The sequence below is a fragment of the Anguilla rostrata genome, chromosome 4 (genome assembly GCF_018555375.3).
Source record: "Anguilla rostrata isolate EN2019 chromosome 4, ASM1855537v3, whole genome shotgun sequence".
Taxonomy (NCBI): Eukaryota; Metazoa; Chordata; class Actinopteri; order Anguilliformes; family Anguillidae; genus Anguilla; species Anguilla rostrata.
This window is the reverse complement of record NC_057936.1, coordinates 7,011,545-7,028,678: the sequence shown is the minus strand read 5'-3', so window position 1 is coordinate 7,028,678 and position 17,134 is coordinate 7,011,545. Positions and strand designations below refer to the sequence as shown.

The 17,134-nt window shown below is 52.7% G+C and overlaps 1 protein-coding gene across 1 annotated transcript in view; it reads left to right on the top strand.

Annotated features, from left to right (window-relative positions):
• The window catches only part of ell (elongation factor RNA polymerase II), a 55,922-nt gene that overhangs the window by 21,253 nt on the left and 17,535 nt on the right, over window positions 1-17,134 (top strand). Inside the window, exons 2-5 of the mRNA XM_064330333.1 lie at window positions 2,353-2,397; window positions 10,961-11,082; window positions 13,452-13,615; window positions 16,097-16,350. Of these exons, the coding sequence (XP_064186403.1) occupies window positions 2,353-2,397; window positions 10,961-11,082; window positions 13,452-13,615; window positions 16,097-16,350 (585 nt within the window). The remainder of the gene's footprint in view (window positions 1-2,352; window positions 2,398-10,960; window positions 11,083-13,451; window positions 13,616-16,096; window positions 16,351-17,134) is intronic.

Below are 17,134 nucleotides of genomic sequence, written 5' to 3'. Positions count from 1 at the left end.
GGGCCTGTCAGGGAAATGTAACGGTTTAATGTAACGTCTTTTTGTGTGTTTTTTTTCCTTCCTTCCTTTAACTTTGTTTCACTTAAGAATACCACTAAGAGTGAAGTGTCTCTGCTGTTAGAATAAAAAAATTAAAAAAACTTTTAATGCAGCGAGCACTCAAAGATGGAGGTTTATATAAAGTGTCTGTGTGTGTGTCTGTCTATGTATCTGTGTGTTTGGTTGCCTGTGTGTGTGTCTGTCTATGTATCTGTGTGTCTGGTTGTCTGTCTGTGTGCCTTCGTCTGTGTCTGTGTGTCCGTCCTGCTACCCGCAGTCTTGACAACAACGTTCCCTTACAAATAACATTACACCCACACCATCGTCCTGAGAGCGAAGGTCTGGGACAGGGCCAATCAGGGCGCAGCTGGCCTCTGCTAGGGTTGGAACTGAACCAATCAGAGCACACATCATGTGTGAAGGGCCAATCGGAGTGTACCGAGCATTGTGATGGAGTGGGCCGGAGCCAATGGGAGCATTCCCAGTGTGGGGGTGTGTGAGGGGCATTTATGAGCGGGCTCAGTAACTCTCGTAAATTAAGCACTTATTAATTTTTATTTATTAATTTAACGTTTAGTTAACCACCAGGCAGGGTACTTAACAACAAATGCTCATTTACAAGGCCAGCCTGACCAGATGCAGACCTCTTGGAGGGGGGGGGGGGGCAGATATAAAAACAGAAAAAAAAATGGCGTCTAATGACAATAAGAAGGTGCGTGCAGCTGATAAAGACACGCCCACAGACCTGTCCGTCACAGCGCCGTGTGCCTCTGTTTCCACTCTCACACGCCACCGTCAGTTTTTATTTATACGCAGGGACAGACCGGCTGAGCCCTCGGCCTCTTCTGCAGCGCCGACCCTGTTCACACGGCCAAAACAGAAACTGTGACCGTAGCAGTATACGGCATTGCAGCGTACAAACTGATGAACAGCAAAAATGAGTCAAATGAAAGAGAGTCCCGAGAAGATGATCAGTGCCCAGCGTAGTGTTAATGTGAGTGGCTGTGCTAAGCTGGTCCGTATGCCCTCCTCTGCAGTCAGACCGGCCCGCCCGAGCTCTGGTCTGATCCGAGCCGTGTGCGGTAGCTCTGATCTGATCCGAGCGGTGTGCGGTAGCTCTGGTCTGATCCGAGCCGTGTGCGGTAGCTCTGGTCTGATCTGATCCGAGCGGCGTGCGGTAGCTCTGATCTGATCCGAGCGGCGTGCGGTAGCTCTGGTCTGATCCGAGCGGTGTGCGGTAGCTCTGGTCTGATCCGAGCGGTGTGCGGTAGCTCTGGTCTGATCCGAGCGGTGTGCGGTAGCTCTGGTCTGATCCGAGCGGTGTGCGGTAGCTCTGGTCTGATCCGAGCGGTGTGCGGTAGCTCTGACCTGATCCGAGCGCTGTGCGGTAGCTCTGGTCTGATCCGAGCGGTGTGCGGTAGCTCTGGTCTGATCCGAGCGATGTGCGGTAGCTCTGGTCTGATCCGAGCGGTGTGCGGGTAGCTCTGGTCTGATGCGAGCGGTGTGCGGTAGCTCTGGTCTGATCCGAGCGGTGTGCGGTAGCTCTGGTCTGATCCGAGCGCTGTGCGGTAGCTCTGGTCTGATCCGAGCGCTGTGCGGTAGCTCTGGTCTGATCCGAGCGGTGTGCGGTAGCTCTGGTCTGATTCGAGCGGTGTGCGGTAGCTCTGGTCTGATTCGAGCGGAGTGCGGTAGCTCTGGTCTGATCCGAGCGGAGTGCGGTAGCTCTGGTCTGATCCGAGCGGTGTGCGGTAGCTCTGACCTGATCCGAGCGGTGTGCGGTAGCTCTGGTCTGATCCGAGCGGTGTGCGGTAGCTCTGGTCTGATCCGAGCGGTGTGCGGTAGTCCCATCTCGGTGTTTATTCCACAGGTACGGTGCGCACACACACACATACACACACTAAAAGCAGCTCTGCCAAGGTCTGTCTGTCTGTAGTGCTCGGGGTGTGTCTACTCTAATGCATTCCTGAGTTTGTGTGCAGTAACCTGAAATGTTTGAAGGACAGCAGCATGGTGAGATAACACGGAAGGTTTTTTAAAAGGGAGCCTTGTGAATGGAAAAATAGGCCAATTCATTTCACTCAACCGCAGCTGAAAACATTTACTTAGTCTCCAACGCTAATGTAATTATGAAAATGCTCGCCAGCCAAATAGATGTTATCACTGGTGTCACCAAGGGTGGGTGGTGCACTAATGGGGGCTCCTTTGAGTAGGACCCCATTAGTATGGTCCTCTCATCACTGCTGATGTCACGGCGATGGCTGCTATGACGACGGTTTCACCGTTCTCTCCCCCCCTCTCTCTCTCTCTTTTCAGGGCCTGTCGTGCCAGCCCTCCATCCGCTTCACTGGAAACCAAGGGGTAAGTCAGCGCGTCCTCTGTCTTCTCTCTCTCTTCCTCTTCCTCTCCGTCCGTCTGAAGCCTTTGCTCATCCTTCACCCTCTGTGACCTCTCCTCCGCCCCGCGTCTGTGACATCGCATGGGTGTGGCTGAGTCACCGGGGGCAACGTGCGTTTCGTCACTCATTAAGCGCGTGTGTGTGTGTGTGTGTGTGTGTGTGTGTGTGTGTGTGTGTTTGTGTGTGTGTGTGTATGTGTGTATGTGTGTTGTGTGTGTGTGTGTGTGTGTGTGTGTGTGTGTGTGTGTGTGTGTGTGTGTGTGTGTGAAATTGCAATGTTCTTACATGCTGATTATGTCTGAGTGATGGCTGGCGTTCTCTGGGTGCCTGCGGCAAGTTCGAGGCCGTATTTTAAGTTCATTGTACGCGTGTGCTGTAAAAAAAAAAAAAAAAAAAAAGCCCTAGGGGAATGTGAGTGTAGTATCTTTTCCCCTCAGCTCCCTCTGTATCGCTGGGCATCGTAACCTCTGGAATGAGCAAGATGGCCAAGATTTTTTTTTTTTTTTTTTTTCCATTGTGCATCGTTAAACTTTATCGGTTTCGCAAAGTTCCTGAGAGAGAAATTCCCATCGGTGTTTGCCAAAGTATAGCTAGGGTTCAGTATTTTGAAATCATTTGTGAAATCAAGTTGTTTATGTTCTGTCGGTGTTAATGTAATAACAGGAAAAAAATTCCCAGCAGGCATTTTGGTAGACAAGCCCGCATACATGGTGGGGTCTTTGTAGCTAATAAATACTTCACCATCTTTGTTGCATTTGAATAGTCCTGTGACTCATAGGAGCAGTAGGACAGACGATCAAAAAAAAAGAAAAGAAAGTAACACTTTGCTTCGCTCTAAGAACGTTTAGAGGAAAACGAAAGCAAGGTTACCCGTGCTTGGGTTTCTGTCGCCGCTGAACGGAAGGAACTGTGGGTAAAAAGGCTTCCGGGTGTTTTATTGGTTGGAATTCAGAAACTTCAGAAGCCGTGCAGAAGGGCCCGCGGCTCCCGTGGCGCCAGTGAGGACACGTTAAGTCGTTTTTTTTATTTCGGGGGCTTTCTCAGTTGCGGTAACTTTGTCAGGACCAAAATACTTTTTTTTTTTTTCTTTTTTTGGACCGTTTCCAGGCACATCTCCCTGTAGGACGTTCCGTACGTGTGGTCACTCATGGCAGTCTCACCTTCCCTTCGTTGGGAAAATGCTTGAGATTCTGCTGTGAGGCGTGTTTTATGAGGGTGTCGAGACGGCAACAATGGAAGACTTGGTTATGAGCAGGGCCTGCTTGTGTGTTGAGTAACAGTTGGTCAAATCTTGCGAAAGTGACTTACTTACCGAGGCGACACAGCCCAGGAGGTAAGAGCGGTTGTCTGGCAGTCGGAGGGTTGCCGGTTCGATCCCAGCCCTGGGCGTGTCGAAGTGTCCCCTGAGCAAGACACCCAACCCCTAACTGCTCTGGTGAAATGAGAGGCATCAATTGTAAAGCGCTTTGGATAAAAGCGCTATATAAATGCAGTCCATTTACCAATTTCCATATCATGTTTCCTGGAGTTTGCCGGTATGTAGAGGCTGCCCGTGTTGGATGAGCGTTGCTCCGTTGGCTGCAGGAGCTGCAGTCTGGCCTTGTGTTTTGGTTTCCGGACATATTTTTATTTTGTTTTTCTTTAGAAGGTGAAGGTTTTGTCATGTGCCTTTTTTTTTGAGGAAATTGAAACTGCCTGAGTTGGAATTTCCACCCAGGTCAGAGGGGAGGCAAGCCATTTTGCACGTCTTCAGAGTTGCACTTGCTCAACGGCCTAAGTTCCTGTGGCTGAAGTGCAGACTGTTCTCTCCCAAGACCTAACAGCTGGCTGCTCACAGCTACTGTCTGATTAGTCAGTCAGTAAGTGGGTGTTTTACAGAGAAATGGGCTGTCATGCTTTTCAACGTTGGGTGGAGGAAATTGTAGAATGGGAGAGGTGTGGGAGCTGGCTGGGTGGAGGCAGTGTTTGGTTCTGTGCTGGTGTAGATGCTCAGGGTGGAGGCAGTGTTTGGCTCTGTGCTGGTGCAGACGCTCAGTGGATGTTGTGTTTGACTCTGTGTTGGTGCAGACAGGCTGAACACCGTACTCCAGTCCAGCTCTCTGCACACGCAGCCCTGTTAACATCCTCTCTGAGGAAGAGGAGGCTCGGTGCAAGGCCGCGGAGGTCCGTGCGCTGCTGGAGGGCTGCAGCTGCCCCTGGGCCCCTGGTCTCTTGCGTCTGTCCTGTCTGCATGGTCGCGTCGGTCATCGCATAATAATAAGCGCAGAATTTTCTGAGTAATGTGGAGTTGTTGGTGCACGTGTGCATGTGTGTGTGCATGACTGTGTGCATGTGCATGTGCGTGTGTGCATGACTGTGTGCATGTGTGTGTGCATGCATGTGTGCACAGTTGGGATTTGGGGCATGGAGTGGGTGGGATGTTGCCCATGTGGCCAGCGGGATGCCTGCTCTCTGATCAGGCAGCAGGTCAGTGCGCATCACAGGCGTACCGTACAGCAGCGCCAAGCTGCACGTCGGCCCATTGGACTCTGCACAGTGTGCTTTTCTTAAGGCCATCATTTTGCTCTGTACAGTGGAAGCTGACAGCTGTTAGCATAGCGAAAGTGAGGCACCACGCGTCTGCATTTTTAAAGTCAACTCACCCATGAGAGTTGGAATTCAGTTCTTGAAAAATGATCATGTGTAGGATTGTACGTCTGGTTGGCGGCTGGGATGACTCCTGCTTCTCTTTGATTGTGAAAGTCGGCGTATAACTGAAAAGCGTCGCCGTTACTTTTCGAACGATGGGATTGTGAAACGGGTGACGTGCCCGCGTTCCAGGTTTCGGCCCTCAGAAGCCGTGCCCTCGCTCGCGACTCTCGTTTGGAAGACGGCCTCGGGCCTGCGCTTCCTGTGCGCGGCGGCCCCCAGCCGCGAGACAGCGTGAGGCAGCGTGAGGCAGCGTGAGCCGCGCGGCGTCTGCTCCAGCCCAGCCATCTGACCTCGAGCGGCTTTCTGTCCTCGGGTCGGCTACGCAGCGTGAAAACGGCCCCGCCGCAGACTGCGCCTGACGGTTTGGGTAACCGTTGATTGGCTGGTTTGAGCCCCCCCCCTCAGCCCTGACGGCCGTCGCTATCGAGAGCTCGGCCGCGTCCGTGCGTTTTGAGTGAGTCAGCGCTATTCCCAGACACCGGGCTGAGCCTGAAGGCTTCTGCGGTTTCGAGGAGTCTAGCAGCCGGCTGGCGGCGGGCGGCCTCCCTCATTGGCCCGGAGACGAGGGCAGGTGGGCGGGGCTACGCGCCAGAGAACGCTGCGTCGTCGCTGGACCTCTGTCCGGACTGCTCGGTCATCCCCGCCCTGCTCTGTCAGCTCTGTCGTGGATTATAAGGGACCGCTCTCCCTTCTCCGGTTCAGACTTCAGTCAAAAGATGCTGCATAGAAACGAGATGCTTACAGGAAGTTCCCAGAACTGGCCTCTAAGGTGGGGCTCGGGTTCTTGTATAATAGTAGCCATGTAGTAGTGAGACTGAATTAACACACGCGCCCCTCTAGTTCATAGCTGATCCAGTGGACTAGGATTCGGGGGGAGGAGAGCAGACAGGACGTTGTGTTGTTGTTGTTGTTGTTGTTGTTGTTGTGTTGTGTTTTGTCTGTAATTTTCCGTTAGCCAGTGTCTGGTATCTGGAGCCTCCCCTAAGTGCCCGGGTGCTTAGCGTGTGTGGGACGTGATTAGTCATTGTTTCTGACTCAGCACGAGTTGGGAGATTACGTCAGGCGGTCGGACGCGGACGCGGTGGGGTTTACGCTGCCGTGTCTCCGCCTGCCGAAAGCGCACCTGTGGGGGGGGGGGGTCGGGTTAACGAGCGGCGGGACGCTGATTAGGGCCCGAACTGTTCCCCCGGTCCCTGACCTCTGACCCCTGAGGGAGAGGGAGAGATCCTAGTGTATAGTGTGTGTGTATGCCTGATGTGTGTGTGTGTGTGTGTGTGTGTGTGTGTGTGAGAGACTGAGAGAGATCCTAGTGTGAGAGCAGGGTGTCTGTGCTGTGTGAGGTGGTGTCTGTGCTGTCGGTGCATGGTGACTGTGCTGTAGGTGCAGTTGTCTGTGCTGTGTGAGGTGGTGTCTGTGCTGTCGGTGCACGGTGACTGTGCTGTAGGTGCAGTTGTCTGTGCTGTATAAGCAGGTGTCTGTGCTGTGTGAGCTGGTGTCTGTGCTGTCGGTGCATGGTGACTGTGCTGTAGGTGCAGTTGTCTGTGCTGTATAAGCAGGTGTCTGTGCTGTGTGAGCTGGTGTCTGTGCTGTCGGTGCATGGTGACTGTGCTGTAGGTGCAGTTGTCTGTGCTGTATAAGCAGGTGTCTGTGCTGTGTGAGCTGGTGTCTGTGCTGTCGGTGCATGGTGACTGTGCTGTAGGTGCAGTTGTCTGTGCTGTGTGAGCTGATGTATGTGCTGTCGGTGCATGGTAACTGTGCTGTAGGTGCAGTTGTCTGTGCTGTAGGTGCAGTTGTCTGTGCTGTAGGTGCAGTTGTCTGTGCTGTAGATGCAGTTGTCTGTGCTGTGTGAGCTGATGTATGTGCTGTCGGTGCATGGTAACTGTGCTGTAGGTGCAGTTGTCTGTGCTGTAGGTGCAGTTGTCTGTGCTGTAGGTGCAGTTGTCTGTGCTGTAGATGCAGTTGTCTGTGCTGTGGCAGCAGGGTTCTCCTGGCTCCAGCCCTGTGCTGCTCCTGGCTCAGTCTCTCCACTGACCCGCTGCTTCTGCTCTCTGCTGTGGGCTCTGAGATTCTCCCCACTTCCTCCCTGCGGAGCTGTTCTTACTCTGAGAATTTCCCCAAAACTGTCAAAATTCTGTGAGTGTGCTGGGAGAGTGTGTGTGTGTGCGCGATGCTGTGCGTGCCTGAGCGTGGGAGAGTGTGTGTGTGTGTCTGCATTCTCATGTATGGGAGAGTGTGTGTGCGCCTGTATGTGCGCATGCTTTTGAGTGTGTACCCACTGGTGTGTGCGTGTGCGCATGCTGGCTGTTCAGTGAAACTCAATCAGGAAGTGATGCGACAGCTGATAGCTGTTTTTCGTGAGCGCGAGCGCAGAAGCGTGTGGCTGTGGCTGAGCACTTGGACGCTGTTCGCTCGGCTCCCTGGCCTGAGTGTGTCAGAAGCGCTGCCATTTGAGCCCAGTACACAGGGAAGGCCCAAGGGCACCGCTGCTGCTTTTGGCCTCAAAGCCAGAGCATGAAATCATTTAATTATTAAAAAGAACGAGCTGACGCAATCCGAGATCTCTCGTTTGTGTTTTGGTAAGAGCAGGAATGCGCAAGTACTCGAGTATCTTTTTCTAAGCGACAGAGAGCTCCTGGAAGGGAGAACGGGAACTCTGTGTTTATTTATAGTTGGCCCACCTGCAGGTTTCGACCGTGCGTGTGGACCATGAGGGAATGGAGCGGGGTGGAGGTGGAGAGTCACAGTTCGGCACGGTGTGTGTCTGTGTGTGTGCGTGTGTGCGCGTGTGTGTCTGTGTGTGTGTGTGTGTCTCTGTGTGCGTGTGTGTGGGGACCCTGCATGAATGGAGCGGGGCAGAGAGGGAGGGTCACACTGCCACATTGTGTGTGTGTGTGTGTGTGCGTGCGTGTGTGTGTGTGTGTGTGTGTGTGTGCATGTGTGTGTGTGGGGACCCTGAATGAATGGAGCAGGGCAGAGAGAGAGGGTCACACTGCCGCACGGTGTGTGTGTGTGTGCGTGCGTGCGTGTGTGTGTGCGCGTGTGTGTGCGCGCGTGCGTGCGTGTGCGTGTGTGAGTGTGTGCGCGCGCGCGCGTGTGGACCCTCAGTGAGTGGAGCGGGGCAGAGAGGGAGGGTCGCATTGCCCCGCGCTGTGTATCCAGGGGGTCACCGTGCCCTGCAAACAGACTGCTGCTGTCCCCTCAGCGTTCCTTCTGCTGACCGTCGGCCAATCAGAACACGCCTGTGCCTTTTGCAGAGACCTCATCTTACTGCCAATTGGGCCCCAGTTTTGTGTGCTTACAAGGGAAGTTGTCTTGTGGGAGGGCGGGGGGGGCAGTAATCGAATACAGGAAGGCAGGCCACCCGAAACCGTGGAAGGAAAGACTTTGACGAAAGTCAGTTTCGATTAGTGGAGCTTTCTAGTTCCCACTTTTTAGGAGAGAGAGGAGGGCTTTTACGAGAAAGAGAAACATCTGCTGGTGGCCTGCCCGCTCGCTCTGGGAAGCCGCGTCTCGCTGGGAGGGAGGCTGTGGGGAGAGAGGTGGCCCTTTTAAAGGGGAATGTCCAGCAGCTGCGGCGCTGTGATTAGTGTAATTTGGGGTTATTTTCCCCGAGCCTCTCGTCAGGGTTTCGGTCTGCAGCACCTGCGGAGAGACGGCGGGGCGGGGCGGGGCTGGGTGACTCCACAGGAGCGGTATTTCAGGTCTCTGACACCAGCTCTGTGTGTGTGTGTGTGTGTGTGTGTGTCTGACAGCCTAACAGCCCACAACAGCTTCCCTGTACAGCCAGGCTCATAACTCTTAATGCAGTTTCACCAGCCTTCCAAATGAGACCCACGTTTTCTCACCGTATGAAACGCCCTTAAGGTCCCCCCCCCCCCACTGAAGAAAGGGACTTTGGGAAGGAGTGTGTTCAGCGCTTTACGCTCGTGTGTGTGTTAGCGGCTCGCGTTATTGCACGCGCTGCACTTTCAGCGGCAGGGTGTGCGCTGGCGGCTGGGATTATTTCCAGGGTGTCTGTGTCGGAAGAGCCGAGCCGGCGTTCCTGCTTTAAGGCCCCGCCCCTCTCCCTCCCCCCTCCATCCCCCCTCCCCTCTGACCCTGACATCTGGGACCGTCGGAGCGGAGCGGTGCAGAGTGGGGTTTCGGCGGGCCCCCCCGCTGCGCTCCGGAGCACGGCTCGTACGTGGGGGCAGCCGGGGTTATTCCTGCTCCCGTGCGGGGCGGGTGGGCGGGGGGGGGGCGGGCAGCTCTCCCTGTGGGGCTGCGGGGGGGCTGGCGAAACTGTGCCGGTCTAGACGGGCTAGGGGCCAGAAGGCCGCAGCCTGGCCGAGGGGGGTATGTGGCGTGGCGTGAGGCTGGCAGGAGCAGCAGTGTTAACCTGGACAGTCCTCGAGGGCAGTCACTGGTCCATACAGCAGATAGGGCCCTGCAGTGGCACTCGGGTGGGTAATATTAGTTTGTTTTAAGGTACTTCTTGCTTGATAAGTGACATTTCCTTGCCCGTTTACAAATCGTGAAATGAGTAACCACCTGTCTCACCGCATTGGCAAAAAGTAAAGGAAATGCGATTTGAAGTTTAAATGTAAGACTGCGGTACTTGTTAAGATTGATGTTTTGGTTTTTTTTTCCGTGTGTGTAGTTTGACAGCTTTTCCCAACGGTGTGCACTTCAGTGTGCCTTCAGTCAATCCTTTTGAAAACATTAACTGAATTTTAAAAACTTAAATGAACAAATCTCATTTTAAAAAAAGCCAACGTAAATGTCGTTAAAATTCGTATCGCTTAATTAAAAGCCTGATAGAACATTTAGGCCTGCTGTTGACACGTCGCGTAAGACTCAGTACGTCACTCGCTGCTGATTGTGGTGTGCCGTGAGATTGTGTAAATTTGTTGTGTGCCGTGGAAGGAAAAAAGTTTTGGATACGCTGCCGTGCGGCACAAAAGTGTGAAGTATGACGTTTGACAGCTGTGTGTTCAGTGTTAAGGTCTGAGGTGCGTTCAAGTTCAGCGAACAGAGGCGAATGTTCGTGGCGAACGTGTTTTCTTTGAACAGTTCAATCTGAACGGCTTTTACGAACATCCCAAATTGTTTGATTTAAACATAAACAGACATGGCGACGAGAGCGCTTGTACTCACAGCCGCTTCTGTGATCACCGATAATAAATAAAAAAACAGTAGCTAGCTAGCGAACAGTAAAAACATTGGCTAGCATTAGCAATAACATTATTGAAAAAACTGATCACACTTAATGGCATCGGGAACATTTCCCTCAGTCCAGCGTCCATTTTTGTTTGCCGCAAACTACCTTTTCAGACCGTTCGCTTATGTTTGCAAATGTTCGTGGCGAACACAAAGCTAATGGAAAAAAGTTTGAAATAGTTTGCAAACGTTCGCCTTGTTCGCTGAACTTGAACGCGCCTCTGTTGTCCTTGATAGTCTGTGCGTCTTCTGTACACATCCTGAACAGCAACACGGGAACCATAAACATCCATGTTTAGCTTAGGGCTGTAAATCTGTTCTTAACAACATGCAAAATAAAAAAAATCTCTAAAATTAGTTTTTGTTGTAATGCAGAGTCCACCATGGAAACTTTTTTTTTTTTGGTTCAGCTTCAGAGAACAAAACTTGGAAACCAGTCTGAGAAACATGATCTTCAACGCTCCTTGTACAAGTGTTTCCAGTTCCCTGTTTATTGTATCATCACGCATTGTTGTGTTATGTTATTCTTGCGCTGCTTACAGTGTTTTAACTGAACCCGTGTATGTACTACTGCCATCTTGGGTTAATGGGTAGATTTTTAAAAATGACACCCCCCCCCCCCTTCTCCCTCAACAGAAAATCTCGATACCGCGATCGGAAACCGCCAATGAGGTGCGAACGTTCACCTTCTACCTGTCCAACGTGGGGAGGGACAACCCCCAGGGCAGCTTCGACTGCATCCAGCAGTACGTCACCAGGTGAGAGCGTGCGCAGGCCGAGGCTCCGCCCCTTTCCACAGGTACACGCAGGGCTCCGCCTTTTCCTCGTTCGTCAGGACTTTACTCGCCTGTCGGATGCCGAAGGTCTCGTTTATCGATCTGTTTTTCCTTCGTCGTTAGTTTGCGTTTTAAAACGATTAATTTTGTGGCGAGGACGCAAATAGAAATGGGAGTGAATTGGGAACCGGACGACCGGGACGAACGGCAATGCCGTTAACGGTCGGGAGGGACGACTGATCGTTGCTAGTATTCACCCTATGCAAATACAATGGGGTAAGCTCCACAAAATGACTTGTGTTTTCACCAAAGTGGAATATCCCTTTAAGGTGTGAGATCACAAACACGTACATGGAATGTTTTCAGCTGAACGTTCTAATGCTGATGTAGCAATCACTGCTTGTGATCATAAGCATTGTAGTTCTAGAACTCTGACTTAGAATTTTGGAGAAAAAAAAACATTCCAAAAAGAACCTGCTTTTCAAAGGGGGTTGTGTGTTTTGACTGTCGAAACACGATCTCTGTTTGTCCCTGGAGCTGTAGTTTTATGCGTTTTGCCGAGAATCGTGCATTATGGGATTGTGTCACTTCAGCCCCGAAGCTCGGTTCTGGCTGATCGGGTCGGTGAACGGAGCGGTTTCACCTGTTACCAGACATGACCAAATGAGTGACAGTGAGAGAGAGACTATTTCTTCAAACTGATGGCTGACAACCTACTGTTAAAAAAAATGTCACACGCCTACTAAAATTACCTTAATTATAAAATAAGGAATAATAATAATTATTGTTATATAGACTATATTTAATCACAAATTAGGCTGATTGTGTGGCTGAAGTACAGTGTGCGCTCTATAGCCTGCAAGGATATGATTGCACAAAATTCACTGAAAAGTTCGCGAATCTGACCACTTACAAGTGCACTTTCTCGTCTGCTTCCCTCCGATTAAAAAGTTATGTTTACTTCCATATGTTCTGTGCTGGTAGATTGTCTTTGTGAAACAACTCCAATAACAAGTTCTTGGTGTGTCATGATTGGTTGGCGCGTGTGGTGGGGCAGGGCGCAGCAGTGTCGGCAAGCCAACGATGCTGGAGCTCAGACAGGAAGAGTGGCAGATTTATGGCTTCTTCTTTGGCCCAGTTCCCTAGCAGTGGAAGTCCTGTTTTTTTTTCTGTCCTGAACCAGCACTGTAAGAGCTCTCACTCCCAAGTCAACCCTGCCGGCTCGGAAAAACAAACGGCCTGTCCTGCCAAGTCCTGTCCCAAATGTCAACACTCGGAAATGAGTCAAAGGCTACGGTTTCGTGTCTAACGCTGATTGTAAAATGCGGACTGCGGTGAATTCTGACGATTTCCAGTCGCGTCGGGGCGGACATTTTGTGCACGATTGTTTTTTCCCCCCCCCGAGTCATATTTCAGGAAATATGCCCTTACCGGAAGGGTTCACCGGCATATTTTTGTTGCATGGGAATGTTTTCTTGTTAAACTTTTCAGTAGTGTTACGGGCCAGTAGGGATTACAGTGCTTCTTTATTCCACTGCAGGGGACACGTCTCCGCTTAGAAGTAATTTAGCTCGGATTGTAGGCATTTTTTTTTTCATATTAGCAAATTGATTTGATACGTGGCCACCATGTGTTCTTCAGGTATCGGGGTGTGAGTAACGGTGTTAGGGCCCTGGTGTGTAACTCCGCTCCTGGAGGACCACCGTGTCTGCTGGGTTCTCGAGGTGTTCTCAGCACCATCTGAGTCCTTGTTTGGTTAAAGAATCCTCACGCCTAATTCTCAAGGCCTTAATTGGCAGCTGATTGAAAACGAAACTACGACACTGGGCCCCGTGGGAATTTAGGTTGACACCCCCGGTCTGAGGTATGACTGTGTGCAGAATGTGGCAGTTTGTTGCTCTGAGGTCTTTCTGGTGCGATGCAGCTGGGCTCGTATGTATAAGCATCTCCAAGCACAGAGTGCTGATTGTGGATCAGGTCTCCCCCTGTTTATATCCCGACCTTTTTCACGGTGAGCTTAACCTTTTGAAGAGTAGGTTTTTTTCTGAACGTTTTTCTAAATCCTAAGTCGGTGTTGTGGAACTCCACTGCTTTCCTGCAGTGCCAGTAGCGGTGATTGTGACATCAGCGTTAGAATGTTCAGTTAAGAACGCTGTAATCGCGTGTTTGTGATGTCACAGCTTAAAGGGTTAAAGGTGAAACTGATGCCTGGATCAGCGCTATTGCTCTGCGATGCCCGGTGACGCCAGGGCCCTAGTCCACGTACCGAAATGCCGATGCGTGTCTGCCGCATTTAACCAGCGTCCCCCCCTCCCTCTCCCCCCCCCCCCCCCGGCCTCTCGTTTCCTCAGCGAGGGCAGCATTCAGCTGGACTGCCTGGGTGGGATCCAGGACAAGATTACCGTGTGCGCCACCGACGACTCCTACCAGAAGGCCAGGCAAAGCATGGCCCAGGCCGAGGAGGAGACGCGCAGCCGCGGCGCCATCGTCATCAAGCCCGGCGGCCGCTACGTGGGTAAGGGCCCCCCCAGAGCGCCTGCTGACACACCCATTATTACCATAATAATAATAATAATGATAATGATATTCCATAGCACCTATTCAGAAGTACAGCTGAAGAAGAAATACGGATTAAAACCATGTCTTATAAAGAGTAATCTTTAATTCAGCCCTGGGCCAAATACATGATTTTAGTCCTTCAGACACTGGTAAAATGCCTATTACCTGTTACTACTATGAAGATTAGAAGAAAAAAGAATTTGAAAGATGCTTTTTGATTGGACTGGTGTAATGCTGTATGTTTAAGTTAATAATAATGTGACTCATTGAAAGTTCTACACAGTCTGCTGGGAGCATTTTCAGGGTGATAATGTGGTTGTTTTTTTAGCAGTGTCTAAGCAGCAGTTTTTAAAAGGCAGTTCAGTGTTCAGGTCGGGTCTGCTTCAGAGGGAGCTGTGGCTCTGCCCTGCATCCATAATGCATGCGCTGGCCCCCGCCGCGTCCGCCATCGAAGCCAGCGGCGGCCTCCCGTCTGACTGCGCCTCCCGCGGACCACCCGCCGCATTCCAGCTCGGAGGTTCCGCCGGCTCGGGCCTGCTGTGATGTCACAAAGGCCTCTGTCTGTGAGAGTGTGGAGGCCTGGTGCGTCTCTGACTGGCCTGTTCCCAGCAGGACTCAGATTCCCAGAACCCCTTTCACCCAGTTAGATCTGTCTGGTGCGGTGTGCTGATTGAGAGGCTGTTTGCATCCAGGAGCCTGTTTAGTCGTTCAAGATTGGCCTCCTGTATTCGTCCTTCAGCCGGAAGCTGTAATTTACTGCTACTTGAACCTTAGCATTTCATTCAGAGTCTTTTCATATGTGCTACTTGATGTGTGATTTTTAGCCTGAGTGTGATGAGTGTGAATATATTTGATTTTATATTTGTCTAATTAGGCCAATTCAAATTGCTGCTTTAAACCGCAAACAGCAGCTTTGGGTGGGGGGAGGGGGGAAGAAAAGAAGAGTATGTCAGTTTTGTATAAAGTGTCGCCAAACAAAAATGCAGAGAACCATTTACACTCGCTCCGGTGGGCCCCTCATATCCTCCATTTCCCAGCATCCATTCCTCCCGTGCATCACCAGTTCTCCGTCCGCATCTCCGGTAGAGCAGGAATGGGGATGGTTCCCAGCCGGGTTCTTCGGCCTTCTCCCGTACCGGTGTTTCGGGAGGGCAAACGGAAGCACTTCGGAACGCTGAGAGAGAGAGCCTGTAATCCCGCTTTAGGGAGCTGGGAGGCCTGGAGGAGGAGGAGGAGGAGCCGGCTCGACCGTGGCCCCCGTTCGTGTCGCGAAGCCAGCCATCCCTCCCCAGCGCCGTTTATTTATAGGGCTTCAGACGGACCCCTCGGTGGGGGCGTCTGAGAGGGAGCGCGTGTTCGGGGAAGGGCTCAGCGGGGCTTTGTCTCGGCTTTTCTCCGAAAAGGGCAGGGGTCTGCATCACCGAGCAGCAAGTCACCTAGATACCTGCGCCCAGTAAAAACCTGGAACGGCTCTCTCTTTACTTCAGTCCGTGCTCCAGGTTTAGCTCAGTGCAGTTATCCAGCTAACTGGGTAATCCTGCTTTTTAATACAGGCCCCTAGATTACATAGTTAGCTGGATAACTGAGTTAAAACCCGGAACAGCTCTTTTTTTGTTTTACTTCAGTCCGTGCTCCAGATTCGGGAGGGTTCCGGGTTTTGCAGGTCCCTGTTCCGCAGCGCACTGTAACCTGCAGTGAGCACGGCTCTGTCAGCAGGGGAAGATCACCGCAGGCTCCCTGCTCGGCGGGGTCATGTGACCGGGGCGCAAAGGGGAAGTCTGCGGTCGCCGCGCCTGACTCAGCAAGCGCATCTGTGTCAGGCTGAACCCCGTGGCCCGTCACCACGGAAACGCCCCCGCTTCCGCCCCTCGCCTGTTCACCTTCACCTGCAAGGTTTTTTGGGCTCCTTTTACCCCTCCACGCGGGCGTGTCGCCGTGGGATCGGGTCTGGTGGTGCCGCGGACCGCGTTCCGGCCTCCCGTACCCCACCTCCCGTACCCCACATCACTGCACCTCGGCTGCGCGTGTAGCGGACGGCCGGGAGAGAACGTGCTGGAACTGGCTCCGGCCTGCTCTGTGGAGGCCCAGCGCGGCTGCCGATGCGATGTTAATCGATGTTAAAAACGTTCGGTATCGCCGCCGCCGTCCCCGCTAGCTCCGCTCCGCTCACTGACCCTTAGCGCTGGAAACGGCGCCTTGGCGCAGACAGCGCGTGGGGCGTCCGTGTAGCCCGTGACGGTTTCCCCGAAAGGCCCTTCCGTCTGCAGTCTGCTTTAATCGTTACGTGGATGATTTTTTTGGAGACGTGCCTGACAGGACGGGGCTGTTCGAGGGGCGTCTCCTGGCTTCTCCTGCCAAAAAAAAGGGGCGTCTGTGCTGATGTCTGGTCTGTGCCGTCGGCTGCAGCCTTCACCCGGTTGGTGTGTGTGTCCCGCAGGTAAGAAGGTGCAGATCCGGAAACCCGCGCCCGGCCTGTCGGACATCGCCCCGTCGCGGCGGACGTCCCGCCCCGTCATCATCTCCAGCACGATGAAGAAGGGCGGGAGCGGGGTGCAGCAGCGCCCCCTGCGGGACCGGCTGACTCACCTGCTGGCGCTCAAGCCCTACAGGAAGCCCGAGCTCATCCTCCGGCTGCAGAAGGACGGCCTCTCGCCCCACGACAAGGACACGCTGGACAGCCTCCTGCAACAGGTCAGTCAGTCAGTCAGCCTCCTGCAACAGGTCAGTCAGTCAGTCAGTCAGTCAGTCACTGCAACAGGTCAGTCAGTCGCTGTGGCAGGTCAGTCAGTCAGCCTCCTGCAACAGGTCAGTCAGTCACTGATATAGGTCAGTCAGTCAGTCACTGCAGGAGAGTCAGTCAGTCAATCACTGCAACAGGTCAGTCAGTCGCTACGGCAGAGTCAGTCAGTCGCTGAGATAGGTCAGTCAGTAACTGCAACAGGTCAGTCAGTCAGTCAGTCAGTCACTGCACCAGGTCAGTCAATCGCTGAGATAGGTCAGTCAGTCACTGCAACAGGTCAGTCAGTCGCTGAGATAGGTCAGTCAGTCACTGCAACAGGTCAGTCAGTCACTGCAACAGGTCAGTCAGTCACTGCAACAGGTCAGTCAGTCACTGCGGCAGAGTCAGTCAGTCAGTCACTGCAACAGGTCAGTCAGTCACTACAGTAGAGTCAGTCAGTCACTGCGGCAGAGTCAGTCAGTCACTGCAGGAGAGTCAGTCAGTCGCTGCAGGAGAGTCAGTCAGTCGCTGCAGGAGAGTCAGTCAGTCACTGCGGCAGAGTCAGTCAGTCACTGCGGCAGAGTCAGTCAGTCGCTGCAGGAGAGTCAGTCAGTCACTGCGGCAGATCAGTCAGTCATTGCAACAGGTCAGTCGGTCAGTCACTGCGGCAGAGTCAGTCAGTCACTGCAACAGGTCAGTCAGTCACTACAGTAGAGTCAGTCAGTCACTGCAGGAGAGTCAGTCAGTCACTGCGGC